The 21,517-nt window shown below is 44.1% G+C and overlaps 1 protein-coding gene across 2 annotated transcripts in view; it reads right to left on the bottom strand.

Moving 5' to 3' along the window:
• SLC9A7 (solute carrier family 9 member A7) overlaps window positions 1-21,517 on the bottom strand; it is a 180,957-nt gene that overhangs the window by 47,026 nt on the left and 112,414 nt on the right. For both annotated transcript variants that reach the window (XM_073541453.1, XM_073541454.1), the window contains exons 9-12: window positions 20,756-20,844; window positions 18,823-18,936; window positions 11,595-11,706; window positions 5,049-5,202 (exon numbers count right to left, since the gene is read on the bottom strand). In XM_073541453.1, coding sequence (XP_073397554.1) covers window positions 5,049-5,202; window positions 11,595-11,706; window positions 18,823-18,936; window positions 20,756-20,844 — 469 coding nt within the window. The remainder of the gene's footprint in view (window positions 1-5,048; window positions 5,203-11,594; window positions 11,707-18,822; window positions 18,937-20,755; window positions 20,845-21,517) is intronic.

Raw genomic sequence — 21,517 nt, 5'->3', positions numbered from 1 at the left:
GGGAATGGGTCGGTGCGGAGACTAATCCCACCACTGCACTAATAACACACATGAGGAAAGAGACAATACAGGGGAAACACCACTTAGCTTTGCTCTGCTGCGTGCGCTCCCAGCAACAGAGCCCACCACCTGCGTGCGTCTTCTCCTCCACCCGGATCCATCACCATAACAGGATCCTTCACCTTAGTGCAGCCTTGGAGCAGAGTCCAACACCAGTTGCAGCTGCTTAGTACCAGAGTCCCAAGGATGAGTTCAGCTGCTGACACGAAGTCGAGCATGCTTGAGTCCAGCTCAGCGGCCAAGTCCCACATGGTGAGTGCCACTCTCCATAGTCGCCACTCCACCAGCCCATGCAGACACTTCCCGCTGACACCATCACTGCGACTCCACCACGCCATGCCAGCCCTTCGTCCAGACACCATAGCAGAAACACATCCCCCCTGGCTAAGCTGCGCAGGACTCCTCACCAGCTCCATCCTTCATCCAGGCTCTCCAAAAACAGAGTGAACACAAAGTCACAATATCACAGGCAGTGATTGCACACCTCTAGCACACCTTTATAGGGTGTAACACCTGATACATGATTAAGTGCACAAAACCTAAAGTGCAATATCAAAACCACCACCGGGGACAGTCAAGACACCTTGGAACTTTCCAAAGTAAAAAAAAGTTCACCCAGTGATTTAAAACTGTCAGATCACTTCAGATCATGACACCACCTCTTTGCTTGATTAGTTGCCAGGGACAGATTGCTATACCTTGGAGTTAGTTTGGGAGTTGTGAGCAGTGAAGTCGTTTTGGAGTAGTCTCTGGAGATTGCTATTTGGAAGCTTGTTTGGTGTGGTCCTTCTCCTTATCTTCCTGTTTGGGTTATCTCACCCTCTCTCTCCCGTTATGTAACATTCCTTATACCGGTTTCACACTTCAGTGTCTCCAGTATGTGTGGTGATAGTTTTCACACATACCGGAGACACTGACACATGTAAACCAATTCAAATGAAAGGGTCTGTGCATATATCTGTGTTTTCTCAGGGACCGTGAGTCTGAGAAGACACACACGTCAACATGTCTTTTTGTGCAGCAGCATGGTTTACACGGACCCATACCAGTCAATGGGTCTGTGTAAACGCGAACCACATACGGATGCCGTCCGCGTGCCGCATCAGTACCACACGGACGGCCGCCAGGGAAGCGCTACAGTAAGCACCGTTCCCCAACAGCGGTGCTGAAGGCTGCTCTCATCATTCTCCCCTGCTCTACCGGCGATCGGTGCAAGCAGCAGAGAATGATGAGAGTTATATTAAAGTCAGAACAATGATAGCAGATGGGGGCTTTTGGGACTATTACTCCCATCATGCAACGCCTGCTGTTGCTAATAACAGTGACAGCAGAAGCAGATGATCGATATAACTAAATAAATTATTGAAAAACCCGACGTGGGTTCCCCCCTATTTTTTTTAATCAACCAGGCAAAACTCACAGCTGGGGGCTGTAACCGTCACCTATCAGTTTCAGCAAGGCTTGTTATCAAGAATAGAGGGGTCCCCACGCTAAAAACAGCAGTCCACAGCTGCCCAGAAAAGACATCTATTAGATGCGCCAATACTGGTGCTTTGCCCGGCTCTTCCCATTTGCCCTGTAGAGGTGGCAAGTGGGGTTCATATTTGTGGGGTTGATGTCACCTTTGTATTGTCAGGTGACATCAAGCCCTGAAGTTAGTAATGGAGAGGTGTCAATAAGAAGCCCCCATTACTAACCCCATAGTCACATTGTAAGAAAACACAGACACCCAGAATAAAGTCCTTTGATTGAAAAAATGACACCAACTCCTTTAATAGTCTCAATTAAACCATACTTACAACCTCGCCTAATTCCACCGAAGCCCGCGTTCTCCTGTAATAAAAATAAAATACAAAAACAACAATATACCAAACCTGTCACTTGTTCTGTCCCACGCCGTAATCCATGTCTGGGGGTCCCAAGTGTGGAGCTGCTCATAAATTACCCATAGAGTCGTATAGCCTCCCCGCGTGTTTCCCCCTCGGTTCGGGGGGGTTCATCAGGGGAGATTTGGAATAATATAGATATACATAGGTAATATGGACTCTTGCAGTGGCAAATAAAAATCTGACTAGTTGTGTCAGTGACCCTACATGGGGAAGAAGTCTGGAAGAAGAAACTAAAAATCAGAAATGCTGGATCCCAGATATTTGCATTGCTATTGTGTTACTCACACACACATTAGTAATCATACGGGACCATTAGAATGGATTAGATACTGACACCTGTTTTGTCTGGCTAAAAAAAAAAAATCTCAAGTGGATCCGTTTTTTTATCATTGAAGTCTATGGAAAACTGATCTGATAAATAGCCATCAGTTCCTTTCCATTTGAAACTGATCCAGTAGGCAAAAAACAGATCCTCTTCAAATGAAAGAAAAACAGATGGCTATTTCACGGATCAGTTTTCCACAGTTTTCCATAGACTTCAATGATAAAAAAAAAACCACGGATCCAGATGCGATCTGTTTTTTTCTTTAGTCGAACAAAAAAAGCTGTGTCAGCATAACTTTGTCAGATTGCTGCTGGATCCGATCTAACTGATAATAGGCCATGTGAAAATAGTATTTGACAGATGTCCAGTAACATCTTAATCAGTGGGTTTGTTCGCAGTTCGTCCATTGTGTTGGAGCATCTAATGTTGCATTATTACATAGTTAATGGGCTCATACTCATCAGCATTTAAAATGGACGAGTGCAATCCGATAAAAAAAATCAGATTACACTGCGACTAATGTTGGTCAAAGATTTTGAAATTTAGAAAAAATACACGAGACTCTTAGCACAAAATCTGGCCAAATAATGTGAGCCCGCCCACCATTATCAAGGTTATCTCATGAATTGGATGGGTCCCTGACTGCCCAGTGTGAACACTTACCTATGGCTAATCTCTGAATGTATGGGTGAAAATAAACACCTTTCTTGGTAAAGCCTACATTTATGGGTTGGTCGGAACCTGATGTGATCAGATGTAATTCACTGCATGGTGAAGGGCAGAGTGCTCAGTCAGAAAGCTTAGCATATAAATAACAGAATGCCCAGTGTGCATGAGATTTCTGAAATCTCAGATTTTGATGGCACTGTAAAAAGCAGCGTTTAATCTACATAAAAAAATGCAGCAAAAATGTAACGTGTAAACATAGTCCAAGACTGCTTTTTTTGCGATAATTGATCAGGCTGCCGATCTTGTGACAAAGGAAAAGTATCAGTCATGTACTGGAAGTGCGGATGCCAACGATGTCTGCTGGAGATCCAGACAACTGTATGAATGAATTTGTAACCGCGGCAAAATGCTCGTTCATCAATTGAAATGATTTTCAAAACAGGCTTCAAAGTCATCTTTCTGGGAAGCAGATCATCATTCGGCGTAAACAAGACGTGCTACAGAGAACGTCAGTCTATGTCCAGTGAATGATCCATCATCCATCGCTGATTATTCTGTGCATATACTCAGTTTTAAACAGTCTATTAAATGGCGGCCAAGCAGCAAACAAGTAGCTGATCAACTTTTTTTTTTTTTCAAACAACGGAAGTTAAGTGGTGTAATCCCACCTTTATGGTCAGTTTCCACGGACCGACAAGCAGAACGTTATGACAGCAGATCAGTAAACCTTTACCGATTGGCGGCCGTTTGATTACAGAGGCAGACTACGGTAGACGATTCGCACTGAGTGATCTGTAATAGATTGCTCAGTGACTACCACGGTTCTTGGCACTGCGAGTCCTGCTTACACAGAACTATGCATATCCAATAACTGATCTTTTACGCTGCGCAAAAGATCATTCCACCTAGCAAAGAGCATTTTACTCGTTCATTTGGTGAACGGCAGCCTGTATACATTGCAAGATTATCATGCACCAAGTGTCTAAAGGTACTGTCACACTTAGCGATGCACCAGCGATCCCGACCAGGGATATGACGCGGTCAGGATCGCTGGTACATCGCTAAGTGGTCGCTAGTGAGCTGCCACACAGAAATATCTCACCAGCGACATAGCAGGGGTCGGGGGTCGCTACTTACCTGTCAGACGAGGTGATCCTGACGTCCTCCGCCCGCGTCCACGCGTCGCTCGTCGGCGCCACAGGAAGCCCAGCAGGAAGCTGACGAGGAGAAATGATCCAGGACGTTCTCGCGCGATCAGCGATAATCAGCGGGGGAGCCGGTCAGAGGTAAGTATCACACATAGCGATATCGCTAGCAATATCGATGCTACGTCACAAAAATCAGTGACGTTATAGCGATATTGCTAGCGATATATGTGTGACAGGCCCTTAACACTCATTCGTGGTTATTAGTGTAGATGCAACGTTAGTCTACAGCAGAGCTTTTTACTCATCACCTTTTATCCATTTTCAGATATCAAGGTGTGAATCTATACGTTACAGGAAAAGTGATCCCTGCCGGGTGCAAATGAAGTATTCTCTAAAGTACTCTCTCGATTAGGCCACGTTCACACATTCAGTATTTTACATCAGCATTTGAAAGCCAAAACCAGGAGTGGAACAATCAGAGGAAAAGTATAACAGAAACACGTCACCACGTCTGGATTTATCATCCACTCCTGGTAAAATACTGAATGTGTGAACATGGCCTTAGAGTGCAGATATCACAGGACGCTAACTTGCTGACATCATATTTTTATCCAATACCGAAATTCAATGCATTTTCCCATTTAATAAGGTCAGAGGCTCAGGACTGTTCTGGTTTCTCCCTTTCTGCAGGTCATCATACTTTATGCTTCATTATGGCTTCATCCACTTTGATTCCACATTTAAGCACAAGATCCGCACATATTAATACTACTTTTTCCAATACATTTCAAGGTTCCCATTCTATTTTCTCCCTTTTCTAATAAATAGGAACATTTACATAGTAAAATAATCACTATAAAAATATAATACTTGACTATATATAAAAATAAGTTAACCGAGATATATTTTATAAGGACGGATTCTAATCATCATATAACTACTGTAATTTGTACAGACCTGATATTAAGCCAAGATAACATGGGTGTCGTTCCACCACCTATTACCCACACGGTGAAGAAGACAATCAACAGCGTAGTGGAGAACATCATCTGATGGGCATAAGTAGCAGTGTCTCGTATGGAAAGCGCAAATGCCATAGCTCCTCGGAGACCTGGTGGAGAGCAAAACAACTTTATATGAATTTAGTGGAAAAATATCATTTAGATTTACAAAATGTAGAACAGGAAATTTTCTATTAGAAACTGCCTATTAATATTCCTGCCGCACCATCGAGATGAAGGAGAATCATTGGCTGTAAATAAACATCAGAAGAAAACTGTTAAAGGAAAAGTTCAGTGAGAAAACAACTTCGTGTTACACATCCTGTAAAGAAATTTTGACTTTTTTCCACTCCATATTAAGAGCTGTAATAAAAAATATGATTTGTAATCTTCCAATTTTCTCGCCGGCTACTAATACTATTTTTCATGCATATTGAAGCCCAATACAGAATGTAAGTGTACACTGGACCAAAGCGGCCCAAAGCAAAAGGTGTCCTAGAACATTATTCCCTCTCCTCCAAATGTTTACAGATCACGGTTTGGTTAATCTGAGAGCAGCATAATATAGGAGACAGCCTGATTCCAGGGATGTCGCTTATTAGGCTGGGTGCTTTAGTTTCAATACAATCTATGTTTTATCAGCAGGAGATCATTACTGCCTGACTGTCTCACTTGTTGGCCATTCAGGCTAATCTATATACCCCCACGCCCCACCACTGATATGCAGCTTGCTGACCATGCAAAGTTTACATAAGAAGCTGACAATCAGGGCTGTGGGTGGGGTTATACAGGGCTCAGCATTCAGAGCACTGCTACATGTACAGTACAGAAAACAAGGGTTTTATCAAAACTGCACAAAGCAGTCCAGCGAGTGATACATGGCTGCAATCTGGCTCTCTGCTCCTACATCACGAAGATCTCAAACTACAAAATCCTGCTGACAGATTCCCTTTACATGTTTTCCAGCTATCAGTAAATCTTCGGTTCAGCACATTTCCATTGCTGCAATGCTTGTTACAAATTGACAAAGTTGACACATTGTGTGTGTAGTATTTTAGCAAACCATAGATTCTAAAGGTAATCACATGGAAACGGTCAGGTATGTTTGATTTCAATATGTGTAATGTTTTTTTCCCAGACGAAGACCTTTGTTAATAGTCTGCTAGCAGAATTTCTTACTATTGACTTGTGTTACAGGGAACAGCATCAGAAAACTACATATTGTTTCAGCAGGTTTTTGAGTTTGCTTTTTTTAATATTTGGTGGCGTTTTTCCCTCATCACTATTTCTATTATTATTTTATTAATATGGCAGTTCTCACACAGGCAACTAGTCCTATTCTAGACTGCTGGTTCCTGTTCTTTCAGGAAATCCTTCTGTACATTAGCAGCAATACACTGAATCAGACCCTATTTTTCGTATTAAACAACTCCTGCTGCGAAAGTTCGATCCTGTTATTGGCTGCACAAAGAGGTCTTACCCATTGTTGTAATCCTGCCTGTGATGATAATGAGCCTGCTGAAAACTGTTCTTGAAGGGATAGGAGGAAGTATGAGTCTAAAACACGGGTATTACATACCTGGTAATGTGTTTTTTCATGAGACATGACGGCACCACGAGAGAGGGGATCCGCCCTACGAGGACAGGAAACCTTCAAGATAAAAAGGGCGGCTCCTCTCTCCGCATCAGTTGTTTTACAGAGCACGAGAGGAACTCCGCAGGTTAGTGTACACATAAATAATACAACTTTAACACTGCTAAATTTCCGACACCAAGGGAGTGTATAATACTAATAATGCACCCAACTAATGACGTGATCAATAGGGCGGGAATATAAGGGTGCCGTCATGTCTCATGAAAAAACACATTACCAGGTATGTAATACCCGTGTTTTTCCATTCTACATGACGGCACCACGAGAGAGTTACAGAGATTTGTATTCTCTTTAGGGGGGGATCACTGCTTGTAACACTCTTCTCCCGAATGTGAGATCAGAGGTAGCAGATAGGTCTAATCTATAATGTTTGAAAAAGGTAGACGGAGAGGACCAAGCGGCCGCCTTACAGATTTGGTCGATGGAGGCGTCCGCTCTCTCCGCCCAGGACGTTGCCATGGCCCTCGTGGAATGGGCTTTTAGGCCCTCTGGAACAGCCCTGCCTGCACTACCATATGCTAGTATGATGGCCTCTCTCACCCATCTAGCTATAGTTTGCTTAGAGGCTTTAAGGCCCTTCCTTGCCCCCTGGTATGAAACAAATAGGGCCCTCTGTTTCCTCCAGGGTTTTGTCATCTCTAAATATTGTAGGATACATCTCCTAACATCTAAGCAATGTAGCCTCTCCTCCTTCTTGTTACCGGGGTTAGGACAAAAGGATGGCAAGACTACTTCCTGAGCTCTGTGGAATTTCGACACTACCTTAGGGAGGTATGCTGGGTCTAATCTTAAGACAACTCTATCGTCCATAACCTGAGTGTATGGCGGGTCTGCTGACAATGCGTGTAAGTCCCCCACCCTACGTGCCGATGTAAGTGCCACTAATAAGGCTGTTTTTAAAGTTAACACTTTATCTGATGTCATGTCTAGTGGTTCAAATGGACTTTCTGTTAGAGATGATAGGACTAAGTTTAGATCCCAGGGAGGAGGTTTAGGAGATGGGACAGAGTTAGCCCTAGTACAGGCCCGGATAAACCTGGCCACCCATCTATCATTTGCTAGGTCATAGTTGAATAATGCTGCCAGGGCTGAAACGTGTACTTTGAGGGTGCTGACAGCTAAGCCCAAGTCTAAACCCCTTTGCAGAAACTCTAGCACTGCCCTCACCGGTACATCTCCCTCCCGTATTGGGCCTGAGGTGGACAAAAATTTTCTCCATATTCTCCCGTATATTTTTGTAGTCACTGGCTTTCTGCTACTGATTAGGGTGGAAATTAACCTTTGTGAAAACCCTTTTTTCTCTAACAGTGACCTTTCAAATTCCAGGCTGTCAAATGCAACCTGGAGTTCGGAGGGTGATTGAAGGGACCCTGTGTTAGGAGGTCGTGGTCCTCTGGGAGTACCCATGGGTCCGTCACCGACATCACTCTTAGCCAGTAGAACCACGGCCTTTTTGGCCAAAAGGGAGCTATCATAATTACTCTGGCTCGGTCCTCCCTGATCTTCTTCAGGACTAACAGAATGAGGCATATCGGGGGGAAGGCGTACAGGAGACCTGATGTCCATTTTATCCTGAAGGCGTCTACCGCCAGTGGCATGTCTGCTGGACTTAGAGAGCAGAACTTTTGAACCTTTCTGTTGGTTTTTGAGGCGAAGATATCTATTATGGGTTTCCCCCACATAAGCATAATCCGTTGAAAAATGGACTCTTTTAGGCACCATTCGCCTTGCTTCAACCGGTTCCTGCTCAGAAAGTCTGCCTTCAGGTTGTCCACACCTCGGATATGCAGGGCCGATAATGAGAGAAACTGACGTTCCGCTAGAGTCAGTATTCTTCCCGCTATTTTCATTAATGACCGAGAACGGGTGCCCCCCTGATGGTTCACATATGCTACTGCTGTACAATTGTCTGATAGGACTTTCATGTGATGTCCTGTCAGGTGTGTCAGTAAACCTTCCAGCGCCCTTTCGATGGCTAGCAGCTCCCACTCGTTTGAGGATAGATCTTTTTCGTTCTGAGCCCAAGGATCTTGAAGCCATAGGGTGTCTAGATGGGCTCCCCAGCCCCAGGGGCTGGCATCTGTCGTGACTACTCTGGAGGCTGTATATGTCCAGGGTACTCCCCTTGGAGAGGACTCTATCTGTAACCACCACCTGAGTGACTGGAGTACAGGGTCCGGGATGGTGAGCTTTTGCTCTAACTGCCCCTGAAGCCTCAGATCGTTTTGTAACACACACCACTGAAGTTCCCTTGTGTGAAACTGAGCCCATTTTATTGCTGGTATGCAGGAAGTTAGGGATCCCAACACTGACATGGCTTTCCTCAGAGTCATTACTGGCTTTCTTAATGTTGTCCTGATTAGGTTTTTGATTTTTTCTTCTTTTTCCTCTGGGAGGCGACATTCCTGCATCACCGAGTCTATTGTTAGGCCCAAAAAATTCTGGATCATAGTTGGTTCCAGTTTGGATTTTTTGAGGTTCAGCTGCCAACCCAGGCTGTTCCTACGGGACTTTTGCATAAAGCACATTCTTTATTCTTAGATTTTCCCCTACTTTTCTTAGGGACTTTCTATACTCCACCCCGCCAATGTATGTAAGAGAGGGAGGAGAGGGAAGAGAGGAGACAAGAGAAAGAGAACAGACATTAGAGTACTGGACTTTCTCGTAGTTCACTCACCACTCGGACGCTTTCACAAAACGGGTACCGGATCTGGAGGCTGACTGGTCTTCTCACTGTCTCCTAAGGAGACTAGGGACCCCTCCTTCTTGCGTTGACGATCCGCCCGTGCGCTGCCCGAGCGACTTCCACTGCTGCTGCGGCGTGTCTGGCTCTTTTCGTGTGAGCTTGACCGCCTTTCCTTCGCTTCCTGGCGTGGTTGTATATGCTCTGGCGAGGGGCTCTCCATCCTGCCGTATATGTCTGCTGCTATCCTGTGCTGAGAGCAGTCACACCTGACCATGTAATGGTGTAGTGACGCCAGCCACTACCGGTTTAAATAGCAGCCCCCAGCTTCCAGCTGCTTAGCATGAGCCAAATGAGAGCAGTCTCTTTTTTTTTTTTTTTTTAGACCAACTGGTCTTGCACCTGCCGCGCCTCTGTGTGGACGTGCGTGCGCGCGCATGCGTGCTCCGTGCCCCTCCCGGGACCGTGCGCACCTTCTGCTTCTCCCAGGCCCCGTGGTGTCGTGCGCTGCTCTACTTCCGGGTCGCCGCACTACTTCCGGTTCGTCGGCCATGATGCGCGCTCTCAGTGCGCGCGCCTCCCGGTGCGGCCCGGCCGAGTGAGCGCCTGCATTTTGGGACCCCCGGACACCTCTTACCTGCATGGTGGACCCCATCTCCCTGCTCTGGCGCAGGTATGTGCGGAACGACCTCCGCTGCGGGGTCCGGTGTCTGGTGCTCACAGGGAGGGTACACAATCTGTGGCCTCCGAGGAGCTTTTCTGCCCGGGCACTGATGTGCCTCCCGGGCTGCATGGCCACTATATGTCAACAGGGAGGGACACTATCAGTGGCCTCCCTGGACCTCCTCGCCTCCGTTCGCCTGGGTATGCCCGGCTGTGGCCATGCTCTCGCTCAGGGGGGGCATAGGAATATATGGCCCCCGAGGCGACTACCGGTACCTGGTGACGGGTGTAGCAGACCGGTGCCTGCCAGTAATCACCCGACCCAGGCATCCTCTTCTTTCTTCCATCAAGAGGTTTTCATCTTGAGGGTTCCCCATCGAGGACAGGAAACCAACTGATGCGGAGAGAGGAGCCGCCCTTTTTATCTTGAAGGTTTCCTGTCCTCGTAGGGCGGATCCCCTCTCTCGTGGTGCCGTCATGTAGAATGGAAAAAGGCATTTTCCATTTCCAGCATGGGAATATACCCACTAGCAAATAAATGTCAGAGACTGATGTGAAAGCACTTGGATTGCCTAAACCTTTAACCCCATGAAACAGTTCTTGGCTGCTTACAATATTATTACTCAGTTACAACAGCAAATCAATCTAACTTCAAAAGGGTTTCCAAAGCAAAATAAAAAACTGCCCAGGATACTGGATATGTAAAAAAATTACAATCAGTCCTCGTCACCTACTGGTATACATACACACGCTGCTCTGTAGTCTGCAACGAGACAGGAAAGGGGAGCGGTCACAGTTTCATCGGGCGTTGGACCACTGAGGATTGTAATTGGCTGCAAAAGTCAGGTGACTGAGCAATGCGCCATTACAAAACATCCACTGACGTGCTGCTAAAGTCACCTGACTGCTGAAGCCAATCACAGGCAGCAGTGGAATACTGGATGGTGGAACAGTGACATAACTGCTTCCCTGTCTGAGTACAGACCATGAAGCGGCCTGTACTGGATCCAAGTAGGTACAGATATGAGAGTGCGGAGAGTTCGTTGTTTTTATATATTACATTTCCTAAACAAAGTTATATTGCCTGGATAGACCACTTAATCCTCATGAACGTAAACTAATTACAAGTTAAAGGGATTGTCTGGTAATACTGACGGCCTAGCCTTAGTGTAGGTCATCAATGCCAAGTCGGTGAGAGTGTAACAACCGGCTGGCTCATGATCTCTAGTTTCATTTTGATCAAAGCAATCATACAGTATCTCTCCAGGACTTTAATTTTGTGCAGAGGTTTTGCATGGCAGCGCCATTCTATGCTCTTTGTATGGAATTTTTCTCCCCAAGAAGCAACACTTAGATCTACACATACGGCAGAACTGCAGCCATGTGTCTTCACCATGAAGTCATACATCATCCACGCACTGCGGTACAAGCTCTGCCGTGTGCACGAGCCTTAACGTTTCGTTTTGGCATTAATTCCCCAAAGCTGCAAAATATCAACCTACCTGAGAACATTAACATGTGCTGAAAATTCCAGCTAATCTTGTGTCTTCTGCCCAGGTTCAGAAAAAACGAGAGGGGGTACACATGTGCGGCTCTACCTACAAATACCGCTATCTGGGAGGGGCAGATGTTAAGTACTCAAGACCTGAAATCAGACATGTGCAAATTAAAAAATAACACTTTTCTATTTGTGTAAAAAGCACATTATCGCACAGAGTACATGCTGCCACAAGCAGAGATATCTGCTGACCGGGTATACTTGAAGAGGATTTGTCACCAGATTTCCAAATTAAAAAACAAACAAACAAAAAAACGGATCTGTAATTCTATGTCACAATAGCTGCATAATACTTATATTAACCTCTACACCACCTTGGGGTTTTCCATTTTTGAGTTTGTTTTTTGCTCCCCTTCTTCCCAGAGCTATAACTTTTTATGGCCATGTGAGGGCTTGCTTTTTGCGAGACGAGTTGTACTTTTCAACGGCACCATTGGTTTTATCATTAATAACAATAATTTTTATTTCTATAGTGCCGACATACTGTATTCCGCAGCGCTTTACATTTCAGAGGGGACTTCTACATACGATAGACATTACAGCATAACAATAGTCACATAGATCATAAGAAATACCAAGAGGAATGAGGGCCCTGCTCGAAAGCTTACAATCTATGAGGGAAAAAGGGGACACGAAAGGTGGGTGGCAACAATTGCCCTGATTGTATAGACCAGCCATAATGTTAAATGTGTAACAGTACTGACACAGAGGGCTAATAGCTGCATAAAGCATGTGGGAACATGATGCAGGGAACCTGGTTATAGTAAAACTTTTGACTGTGCCACACAGGGATAGTTAGGTTATTGTGTTGAGGCGGTAGGCCAGTTTGAATAAATGCGTTTTCAGGGCACTCATAAAATTGTAGGGATTGGGGACTAAACATATTGACATGGGAAGTGCATTCCAAAGAATTGGCGCAGCACGTGTATAGTCTTGGAGACGGGAGTGAGAGGTTCTGATAATTGAGGATGCCAACGTCAGGTCATCAGCAGAATGGAGGGCACGGGTAGGGTGGTACACTGAAACAAGGGAGGAGATGTAGGGTGGTGCTGAGCCATAGAGAGCTTTGTGGGGGAGGGTAATAAGTTTGTACTGGATTCTGGAGTGGATGGGTAGCCAGTGTAATGACTGGCACAAGGTAGAGGCATCGGTGTAACGATTGGCGAGAAAAATGATCCTGGCTGCAGCATTCAAGATAGATTGGAGGGGGGGAGTTTGGTAAGATGGAGACCGATTAGAAGAGAGTTACAATAGTAGAGACAAGAATAAATAAGAGAAACATTACGTTTTTGCGGAGTGAAAATAAGAAAAGGTCGAATTCTAGAAATGTTTTTGAGGTGCAGATAACAGGAGCGAGCCAGTGATCGGATGTGGGGGGCAAAGGAAAACTCGGAGTGAAGTATGACCCCAAGACAGCGGGTATGTTGCTGGGGAGTAATAGTGGAACCACACACGAAAATGGCAATGTCGGGTATAGGTACATTAGTAGCAGGAGGAAACACAAGGAGTTCAGTCTTTGACAGGTTCAGTTTCAGATATAGTGAGGACATTATGTTAGACACAGCGGTTAGACAATCGCTGGTGTTTTCTAGAAAGGCAGGCGTGATGTCAGGAGAAGCAGCGTATAATTAGGTGTCATCAGCATAGAGATGGTACTGGAAACCAAATCTACTGATTGTTTGGCCAATAGGGGCAGTGTACAAAGAGAAGAGGAGGGGGCCTAGGACTGGTCCTTGAGGAACCCCAACAGTAAGGGGAAGATGAGAGGAGGAGGAACCAGCAACATACAGTAAAGGAGCGGTCAGAGAGATAGGAGGAGAACCAGGAAAGAACGGTGTCCTTGAGGTCAATGGAACGGAGCATAGTGAGGAGGAGCTGATGATCCACAGTGTCGAATGCTGCAGAGAGATCCAAGAGAATTAGCATGGAGAAATGACCATTTGATTTAGCCGTTAATAGATCATTAGAAACTTTAGTGAGGGCAGTTTCTGTAGAGTGTAAAGAGCAGAAACCGGATTAGAAAGGGTCAAGAAGAGAGTTATCAGAGAGATAGCGGATCAGACAGGAGTGGACCAGGCGTTCCAGGAGTTTAGAGATGAAGGGAAGATTAGAGACAGGTCTATAGATAGCGGCACAGTTTTGGTCAAGGGATGGTTGTTTAAGTAGTGGATGTATGATGGCATGCTTAAATGAGGAGAGAAAGATACCAGAAGAGAGAGAGAGGTTAAATATTTTAGTTAGGTGAGTGGTGACAGCAGGGGAAAGGGACTGGAGGAGATGTGGCGGAAGTGGGTCACTGGTGCAAGTGGTTGGGCGAGAAGATGCAAGGAGCCTGCTTACTTCTTCTGTGCCTAGTTCAAAATCAGAGCGTGAGCTTGATGCAGTGGGGGAGGAAGTAAAATGCATGGTATGAGGTGATTGGGAGATAATTTCCTGTTGGATATGGTCAATTTTATCTTTGAAGTAAATGGCCAGATCGTCAGCTCGAAACTCCGTGGTTGCGGCCTGCACTCTTGGGTTGAGCAGGGAATGAAAAGTGTCAAAGAGCTGTTTAGGGTTATTGGGCAGTGAGGTGATGAGGGTGTTGAAATAGGTTTGTTTGGAGAGGTGAAGGGCAATGTTGCATGTTCTAAGCATAAACTTATAATGGATGAAATCTTCGTGTAGATTGGATTTTCTCCACAGACCTGGAGCACTGCTGCAGGAAACGTCTTTGCCAGGGTGTGCCAGAGTTGTCGCCATCTGTGTTTTGTTGTTCTATGTCTAGGAGGTGTAAAATCATCCAGGGCACTTTGAAGTGTTTCATTGTAATGCTTCAGTGCAGAATCAGGACATGAGAGGAAGGAGATAGGGGCCAATGAAGACTGCAAGTTCTTCATAAGTTTCTGGGTGTTAATTACCTGTATGTTTCCATAAGTATGGACAGTGGGGGTGACCTGAGCGGCCTGGCAGTTTTTGATAGAGAATGAAAGAAGGTTGTTGTCAGAGAGCGGGAGAGGGGAAGTTTGCAAAATCATCCACTGCACAAAGCCGAAAGAAGTCCAAGTCGAGGGAGTTTCCGTCTTCATGCGTGGGGGAGTTAGTATGCTGCAAAAGGCCAAACGAGGATGTTAGAAATTAAAGGTGAGTAGCAAATGGGGAGAGGGGAAGTGCAATGGGGATGTTTAAATCGCCCATGATGAGGGTAGGGATATCACAGGAGAGAAAATGTGGAAGCCAAGTGGCAAAATGATCCAGGAACTGATGGGAGGGGCCGGGAGGACGATACACCACCGCCACTCGCATGGAGAAGGGGGTGTAGAGTCTGACAGCATGGACCTCAAAAGAAGGTTAGACAAGTGAGGGTACTTGAGGGATAACCTGAAAGGTACATTTTGGTGATAGGAGCAGAGCAACGCTTCCACCTGCTCTATTGTCTGATCTTGGGGTATGAGAGAAGTGTAGTCCACCATATGAAAGAGCAGCAGCAGCGGTAGTGTCTGACTACTGGATCCAGGTTTCAGCAAGAGCTAGAAGGTTAAGAGAATTTGAAAGGAAGAAGTCATGGATGAAGGAGAGTTTATTACACACTGAGCGAGAATTCCAAAGGGCACAATTGAGAGAGACAGAAGGCATGCAGGGAATATTGATAAGATTAGAGAGGTTTCTGAGTGTAGCAGTTGGGGGGGTTGACTTTCTATAACATGGGGGACCAGGGTTGCGAGCAATGTCTCCTGCGACTAGAAGGAGGATAGAAAGAGTAAGCAGATAGTTAAGTGATTTGTCAGAGCGTCTCTGATGTTGAATGGTGGGACCGAATGGATCTGTGCAATTTAGCAATGTGAAAAGAGCGTGAGTGCTATACATAGGAGAGGAAAGGAGTGAGGGGCTGATATGGATGAGTGTAGAGTTTATGCCAGGGTGGTGGATGTGTGAATGCAGCAGCCAGGATATAAATTATACAAATGCATATGGTATATATTTGTTGTAATCCAAATGTACAGGGAATAAATGTATATAAATGTCTTACCGCCATGTTATAACTGCCTCATACTTTGATCAAATGTACTTCGATTAAATGTGCATAAATGCATCCCCAAGCTAGGTCTGAATATATAGGAATCTAAGGCTTAGATCTCCCTTTTTTTCTCTCTCTCTCTTCTCGTTAATCAAACTAAACGAAGACAGCAGGGCACAATAAATGTGATTATCAGATAAACCAATGTCCAGGCCTACATGCATCATAAACCACTTTGAAAAGTTTCTTGACCTCACAACATAAGGGGACAAGCAGAGGCACTATATGGCAGGTTTTGCCATATAGTGTACTGGAAAATGGGAAAAAAAATTCAGTGCAGTGAAATTGCCAAAAAAGTGTAATACCACAATGTGGTTTTTTTTTTTTTTTTACAATTTTCACTAATCACTAAACCTGACAGCAATTATGATTCTCCAGGTCATCTCAAGTGCATAGACAGTTACTCAAAAAAAAAAAAAAAGTTCGAGACCTGTAGCGTCTCCTTTTTTCATGATCTGGGGCTAGATTAGGGCTTATTTTTTGCGTGGCGAACTGACATTTTTATTGATACCATTTTGGTCTAGATACAATCTTTTGATCAACCGTTATTGCATTTTAATGCAATGTTGCGGCGACCGAATAAAGCATAATTCAGGAGTTATTTTTTTTTCTCGCTGCGCCGTTTACCGATTGAATTAATTCTTTTTACATATTGATAGATCGGGCGATTCTGAAAGCAGCGTTACCAATTATGTGTATTTTTTATTGCTATTAATGCTTTATTTTGAATGGGTGCGAATGGATGGAGGTGATTTAAACTTTTATATATTTTTCTTTACTTGCTTCAATAGTCTCCATGTGAGACTAGGAGCTACAATCTTCTGATCACTTGTGTTACACACAGCATGGCTTCAGTCCCGCTCTGTGTAGCAGAACTGCTCACTTGATATGAGCGCCGACAACCGACCCAGGATTGTCATGTCAAACCATCATGCCAAACGGTCATGCGACACGGGCGCCGATGGGTGGGATTAGTGACACGTTTCCATCGTGACCATGTTAAATGCCACTGTCAGAGATTGACAGCGGCATTTAACATGTTACCAGCTGCGGATGGATCACTATTCCACCTGCGGCTGTTAGGGGCATATGTCAGCTAATTAAATCAGCTGACATGTGCAGAAAAAGTTGCGGACTCATCGCTGAAGCCCACAGCAAACAGGGAGAGGCAATCTTAGACATACCTATAAGTCTAAGGTTCGAAAGGGGTTAAGATAAGAATTTTATAAATTTACTTTATTTGTATTATTTTAGTCCAGATATAGAACGAGATCGCTAGAGTCCAAGTGTATTTAATTTGCAATAACCCAGCCTGTCTGACACCTGCCTCTTATGCAACCATTCAGACAAGGATTATCAAAGTAACTAAAGTAGCCTCATCAGGTCTAAGTTCTGTATACTACAAAATCCCAATGGCAGAAAACATAATATCAAGTAGTGGTCAAGGAAGATGCCCAAACCACCAAATGGCACTAGCTGTAGGAAAACTCCATCAATACTTGTAAACATGCAGAAAAGGAGTCTATATATCCTCAAGTAAAATCACAACATTATTTTATTAATAGATAACTCACAAATATATGACATCACAATAATCCCTCGCTAATCAGTCATCAGGTCATAACCCCATACTTATTCCTTACCCATAGCTGTCAAGAGAACTGCACGCTGAACCCTGACGCGCGTTTCGCGTGGGCTTCTTCCGGGGGCTGTTGCGGTCAGGGATTATTGTGATGTCTACACCTCACTAGGTGATTACTATACCTCTGCTAATTTTTGCCTTTGGGGCCTCTTTAATTTAGTTGCACTGGCAATACATATACTACAACTTCCTGCTGTCATTAGCGCTGCACTTGTGTTGCACCTAGGTCTCTTTCTGACACTCAGCCATGTTATTGTTATTATCTTGTCTATTCATATATTTGTGAGTTATATATTAATAAAATAATGTTGTGATTTTACTTGAGGATATTGAGACTCCTATCTAAGATCTGTGTAGTATGTCCATAGTTTTTATTGTAAAATCTGGTGACAGATCTGACCTTTCGCTAGATTTTTTTTTTTTAATTAAATGGAATATTTCCCAAAATTGCTGCTGCTCCACTGATTTCAGAACAGTTTTTCTTCTGTGCCTCTTCATTCTAAAATTAAGAACCCCATTAATGGTGCAAATTTTCCTTTCAAACAACTAGGTGTACACCACAGAACTTCTCTGTAGGCGTTTGCTTTTTCGCCACTGATGCAGGCCAATCAAAAATGGCAGCACCCACAGAGAAGTTCTGTGGTACATGACCAGTTGGTTTATGGGAAACCTTGCATTATTAAGACCAGGCGATAGAACAATATGGCTACATCAATTTTCTAGGGCTTAGCAGTTTGATGTAAAATGGACATTTTCTTAAATGTACTACTTCCTAGTCTCAAACAACTACTGAATTGAAGGAGACATACTATGCAGGCTTGGACTGGCCCATAGAATAGGAGAATCCTCCGGTGGGCCCCTGTGCAAGAGTTGGCAACCTCCCACTTATATGAGCAATACTTGGCAAAATATACTCACTATGTACAGACAAAGGCAGCAGCTTATTAATTTAACGATCTACGTACTTCATTGTTCTATAAATTTGTGATTGAGGATAATGTCACATTTACATATAGCTGAAAAGTGGGGCCCTAGAGTTGGCTACTGGTGGGCCCTTGGAACCCCAGTCAGACACTGGTACTATGCATCTATTCTAGAAACTAAAGGACCCCTGTTGTACACATTTGATTAAGGTTGGGCTGACCACCAAACCCATCTAGTGTGTACGGGGACCTCTTGTTTCTCCCTGACAGATGATATCGGTGGACATAAGGATCAGGTAGTTTGACTTCAAACATCTGAAGCTTCTTTTCTCTGGAGATAAGAAGCTGCCAGAGATTTCTCTCCACTTAAAACACAAGGGCTCAGCCAAGGAAAGCGAGTCGGGAGAGGCAGCTATGTGTATGACCAGCTAAAGAATCTTAATGCGTTTATTGGGAAGGTCTTCATGTGCTTATCAGACGTGCTTAACCTAAAGTGACAGAATCCCTAATTAAATCAGAATTCATACACATTTTCTAGTAAAAAGGATACAAATGCGCCAACAATAAAGACTGGGCTAAATACATGTTTCTGAAAGGTGAATAGTGCTAATCCCATGTAGGAAAATATGAAGTTTTCAGCAAGGAAGTGCAGGACCTCGAAAAGCTGTATGAAAATATAAAGAAAGACAACATGGAAAAATGAAAACATTACATCAAGCAATGGCCAGGTACTGACCGTTCCAAATATTACAATATAGATTGACTTTAACTCTTCTATTTAGCATTCTTACTTTGCAGTATTTTTCCATATCTGCCTTACATATGTACACAGTACTGTGCAGATGTTTTATGCTGGTGTGGAAACAAATACTGCAAAGTAAGAAAGAAGGGTTAACAGTTTACTTTTACCAATAAAAACACAAAGCGAATGCACAAGAGAGAAAATAAATCAGATCAATGTTTGGTGTGACCAACCTTGGACTTCAAAAGAACATCAATTCTTCTCACTACACTTGCACAAAGTCAGGGCTTATGGAAGATTTTAGTCATTTACTAACCAACTATACCATACAGGTGATAACCATCATTTACACTTTGCTTTTTGTTAACTTGTAAAAAAAAATCTATTAAAACACTTATTTTTTTAAAGCATTCTTACTTTGCAGCATTTTTCCCACACATGCCTAAAACTTTTGTACAGTGCTATATACACTTAGATTAGAGGTGAGCAAATTTGATCGGGTCAGAGCTTATTCGACAAGCTATAACGCTTGCCAAATAAGCTGCAGAGAGAACCCGGCTTCCTGGATCGCTCTGGCTGATCAGCTGTTCTGCTCCGCAGCTGCATGTGCCATAGCTGTGTGACAGTCATGACGCATGCATGGAGAGCCCAAACAGGACACATGCAGCTGCGGAGCTGAACAGCTGATCATCGGGAGCGCTCAAGGAAGCCAGGTTCCCCCTGCAGCTTATTCTGTAAGCGTTGTAGCTTGCCGAATAAGCCCTGACCCGATCAAATTCGCTCATCTCTACTCAGGATATGCAGCCCATGTGCAGGTCATGGGTAGCTTATTATCCAAAGCAGTTCTCCCAGGGATTGTGGAGGACTTTGTCAGTATTCTCTATATCAAATCTGTCAACATCTTATCAGAGGCACACTTTTTAGCAAGATTTCTTTTCTTGCTAAAAAGTGTGTGTTCTTCCAAAAAATACAGTGCTCTGAAAATCTGTCAGGTTTTCTTTTTTTCAATGTACGTACATTAGCCTCATCATGTCTAATATCTGTTAAATAATAATAATAATAATAATAATAATAATGTGTGCAGCTTGTATTGTGAAATCTGGTGACAGATCCACATTTAATTTAGAGTCAGGAGAACTAGTGGTCAGTCAAACAAGCAGCCAAACAACATTTTTAAGCCAATGAGTACTAAAGTAGACTAAAGTAGAATGAAAATGTTGATTTTTTTTTTAATTTAATTTGTGAATGTACTCAGTAATGTCTTAAAATACATATATATTTACATATTTTAAGAGTAAGTTTACATTAATGTATTTTTACTGCCTTTTCACATTACTGCCTCAATTGCCCACCAGTCTTTGGGTCTTGTGACCCAAACTAACAGCAATGTACCTGCTCATGATACTGTTATTTTGGGTCATGAGACCCACAGTTAGGCCGGAAACTGAGGCAGTAATATGATTGCCAAAGTGCAGCAGCAATGAGATCATACATATGAACTTTTCCTTAGGATTCTTGCAGCTCTGAAACAAGCAGATTGTAATTAAACCTTGCAACTGTAAACTGCCTTTAGCTGCAGCAAAATGTACATTGCATTGTGTGCACAGGAGAGGGTCACAGCAGCACATGTATATTGGGGAATTTTAAGTCTGGTGTCCGTTTCTTTAGATCACAAATGAGATATGCTACGACCGATTTCTAATTGTCATTTTTAAAACTCGGGCAAGGAAAATGTCATTACCTGTTTAGTCCTATTCCTAGATTCCGCTGATAAATTATTATATGTATAATGAGCCTGTGTGATGCCACAGAACAGAACAGCGACTACTCCTGCAAGTGCAAAAGAAACATGTCAAAGTCTATTATCCTAGAGTAACAAGAAAGCAAATACTAACAAAGACTACCAGCCCAACAAGAAAAAACTCTCCCATATACCGTATTTTTCAGACTATAAGGCGCACTTTTTCCCCAAATTTTTTTGGGGAAAATGGAGGTGCGTCTTATAATCGGAATATACTTACAAAATACTGTGGCGACGGTCCCGATCCAACACTGCAAGAAGATGCAGCCTCCCATCCCAGGCTGGCGCGGTGGTCGTGCTCTGGTGCGGCGGTGGTGCTGAGTGGCTCTGCCGGCATTTTGTGAAAGCCTGGAGGCCCCCGCAGATCCACTGCTACTAATGCGGAACAAGATCTCGTTGCAGAGATCTGAATCTGAGCATGCACTGCCCCCTGCAGCCATTTTCCCGGAGGCCAACACATCGCAGCAATGGATCAGCGGGGGCCTCCGGGCTGTCACAAAATGCTGGCGAAGCCCCGCTACACCACAGAGCACCACCAACGCACCTGTCACAAAATGCCGGCAGAGCCCTGCCGCACCAGACGCAAAATACCGGCGGAAACCCCAGAGCACCACCGCTGCATCAGCCTGAGATGGGACTTCCCGGAGGCCACTGCACCAGCCTGGACCACCGAACAACCTGTGACCATCCTTCACCCCTCCA

This window comes from Dendrobates tinctorius, unplaced genomic scaffold (genome assembly GCF_039654945.1).
Source record: "Dendrobates tinctorius isolate UK_male_01 unplaced genomic scaffold, ASM3965494v1 ptg000121l, whole genome shotgun sequence".
Classification (NCBI taxonomy): Eukaryota; Metazoa; Chordata; class Amphibia; order Anura; family Dendrobatidae; genus Dendrobates; species Dendrobates tinctorius.
Note: the sequence above shows the minus strand (reverse complement) of the source record. Positions and strands in the feature narration are given on the sequence as shown.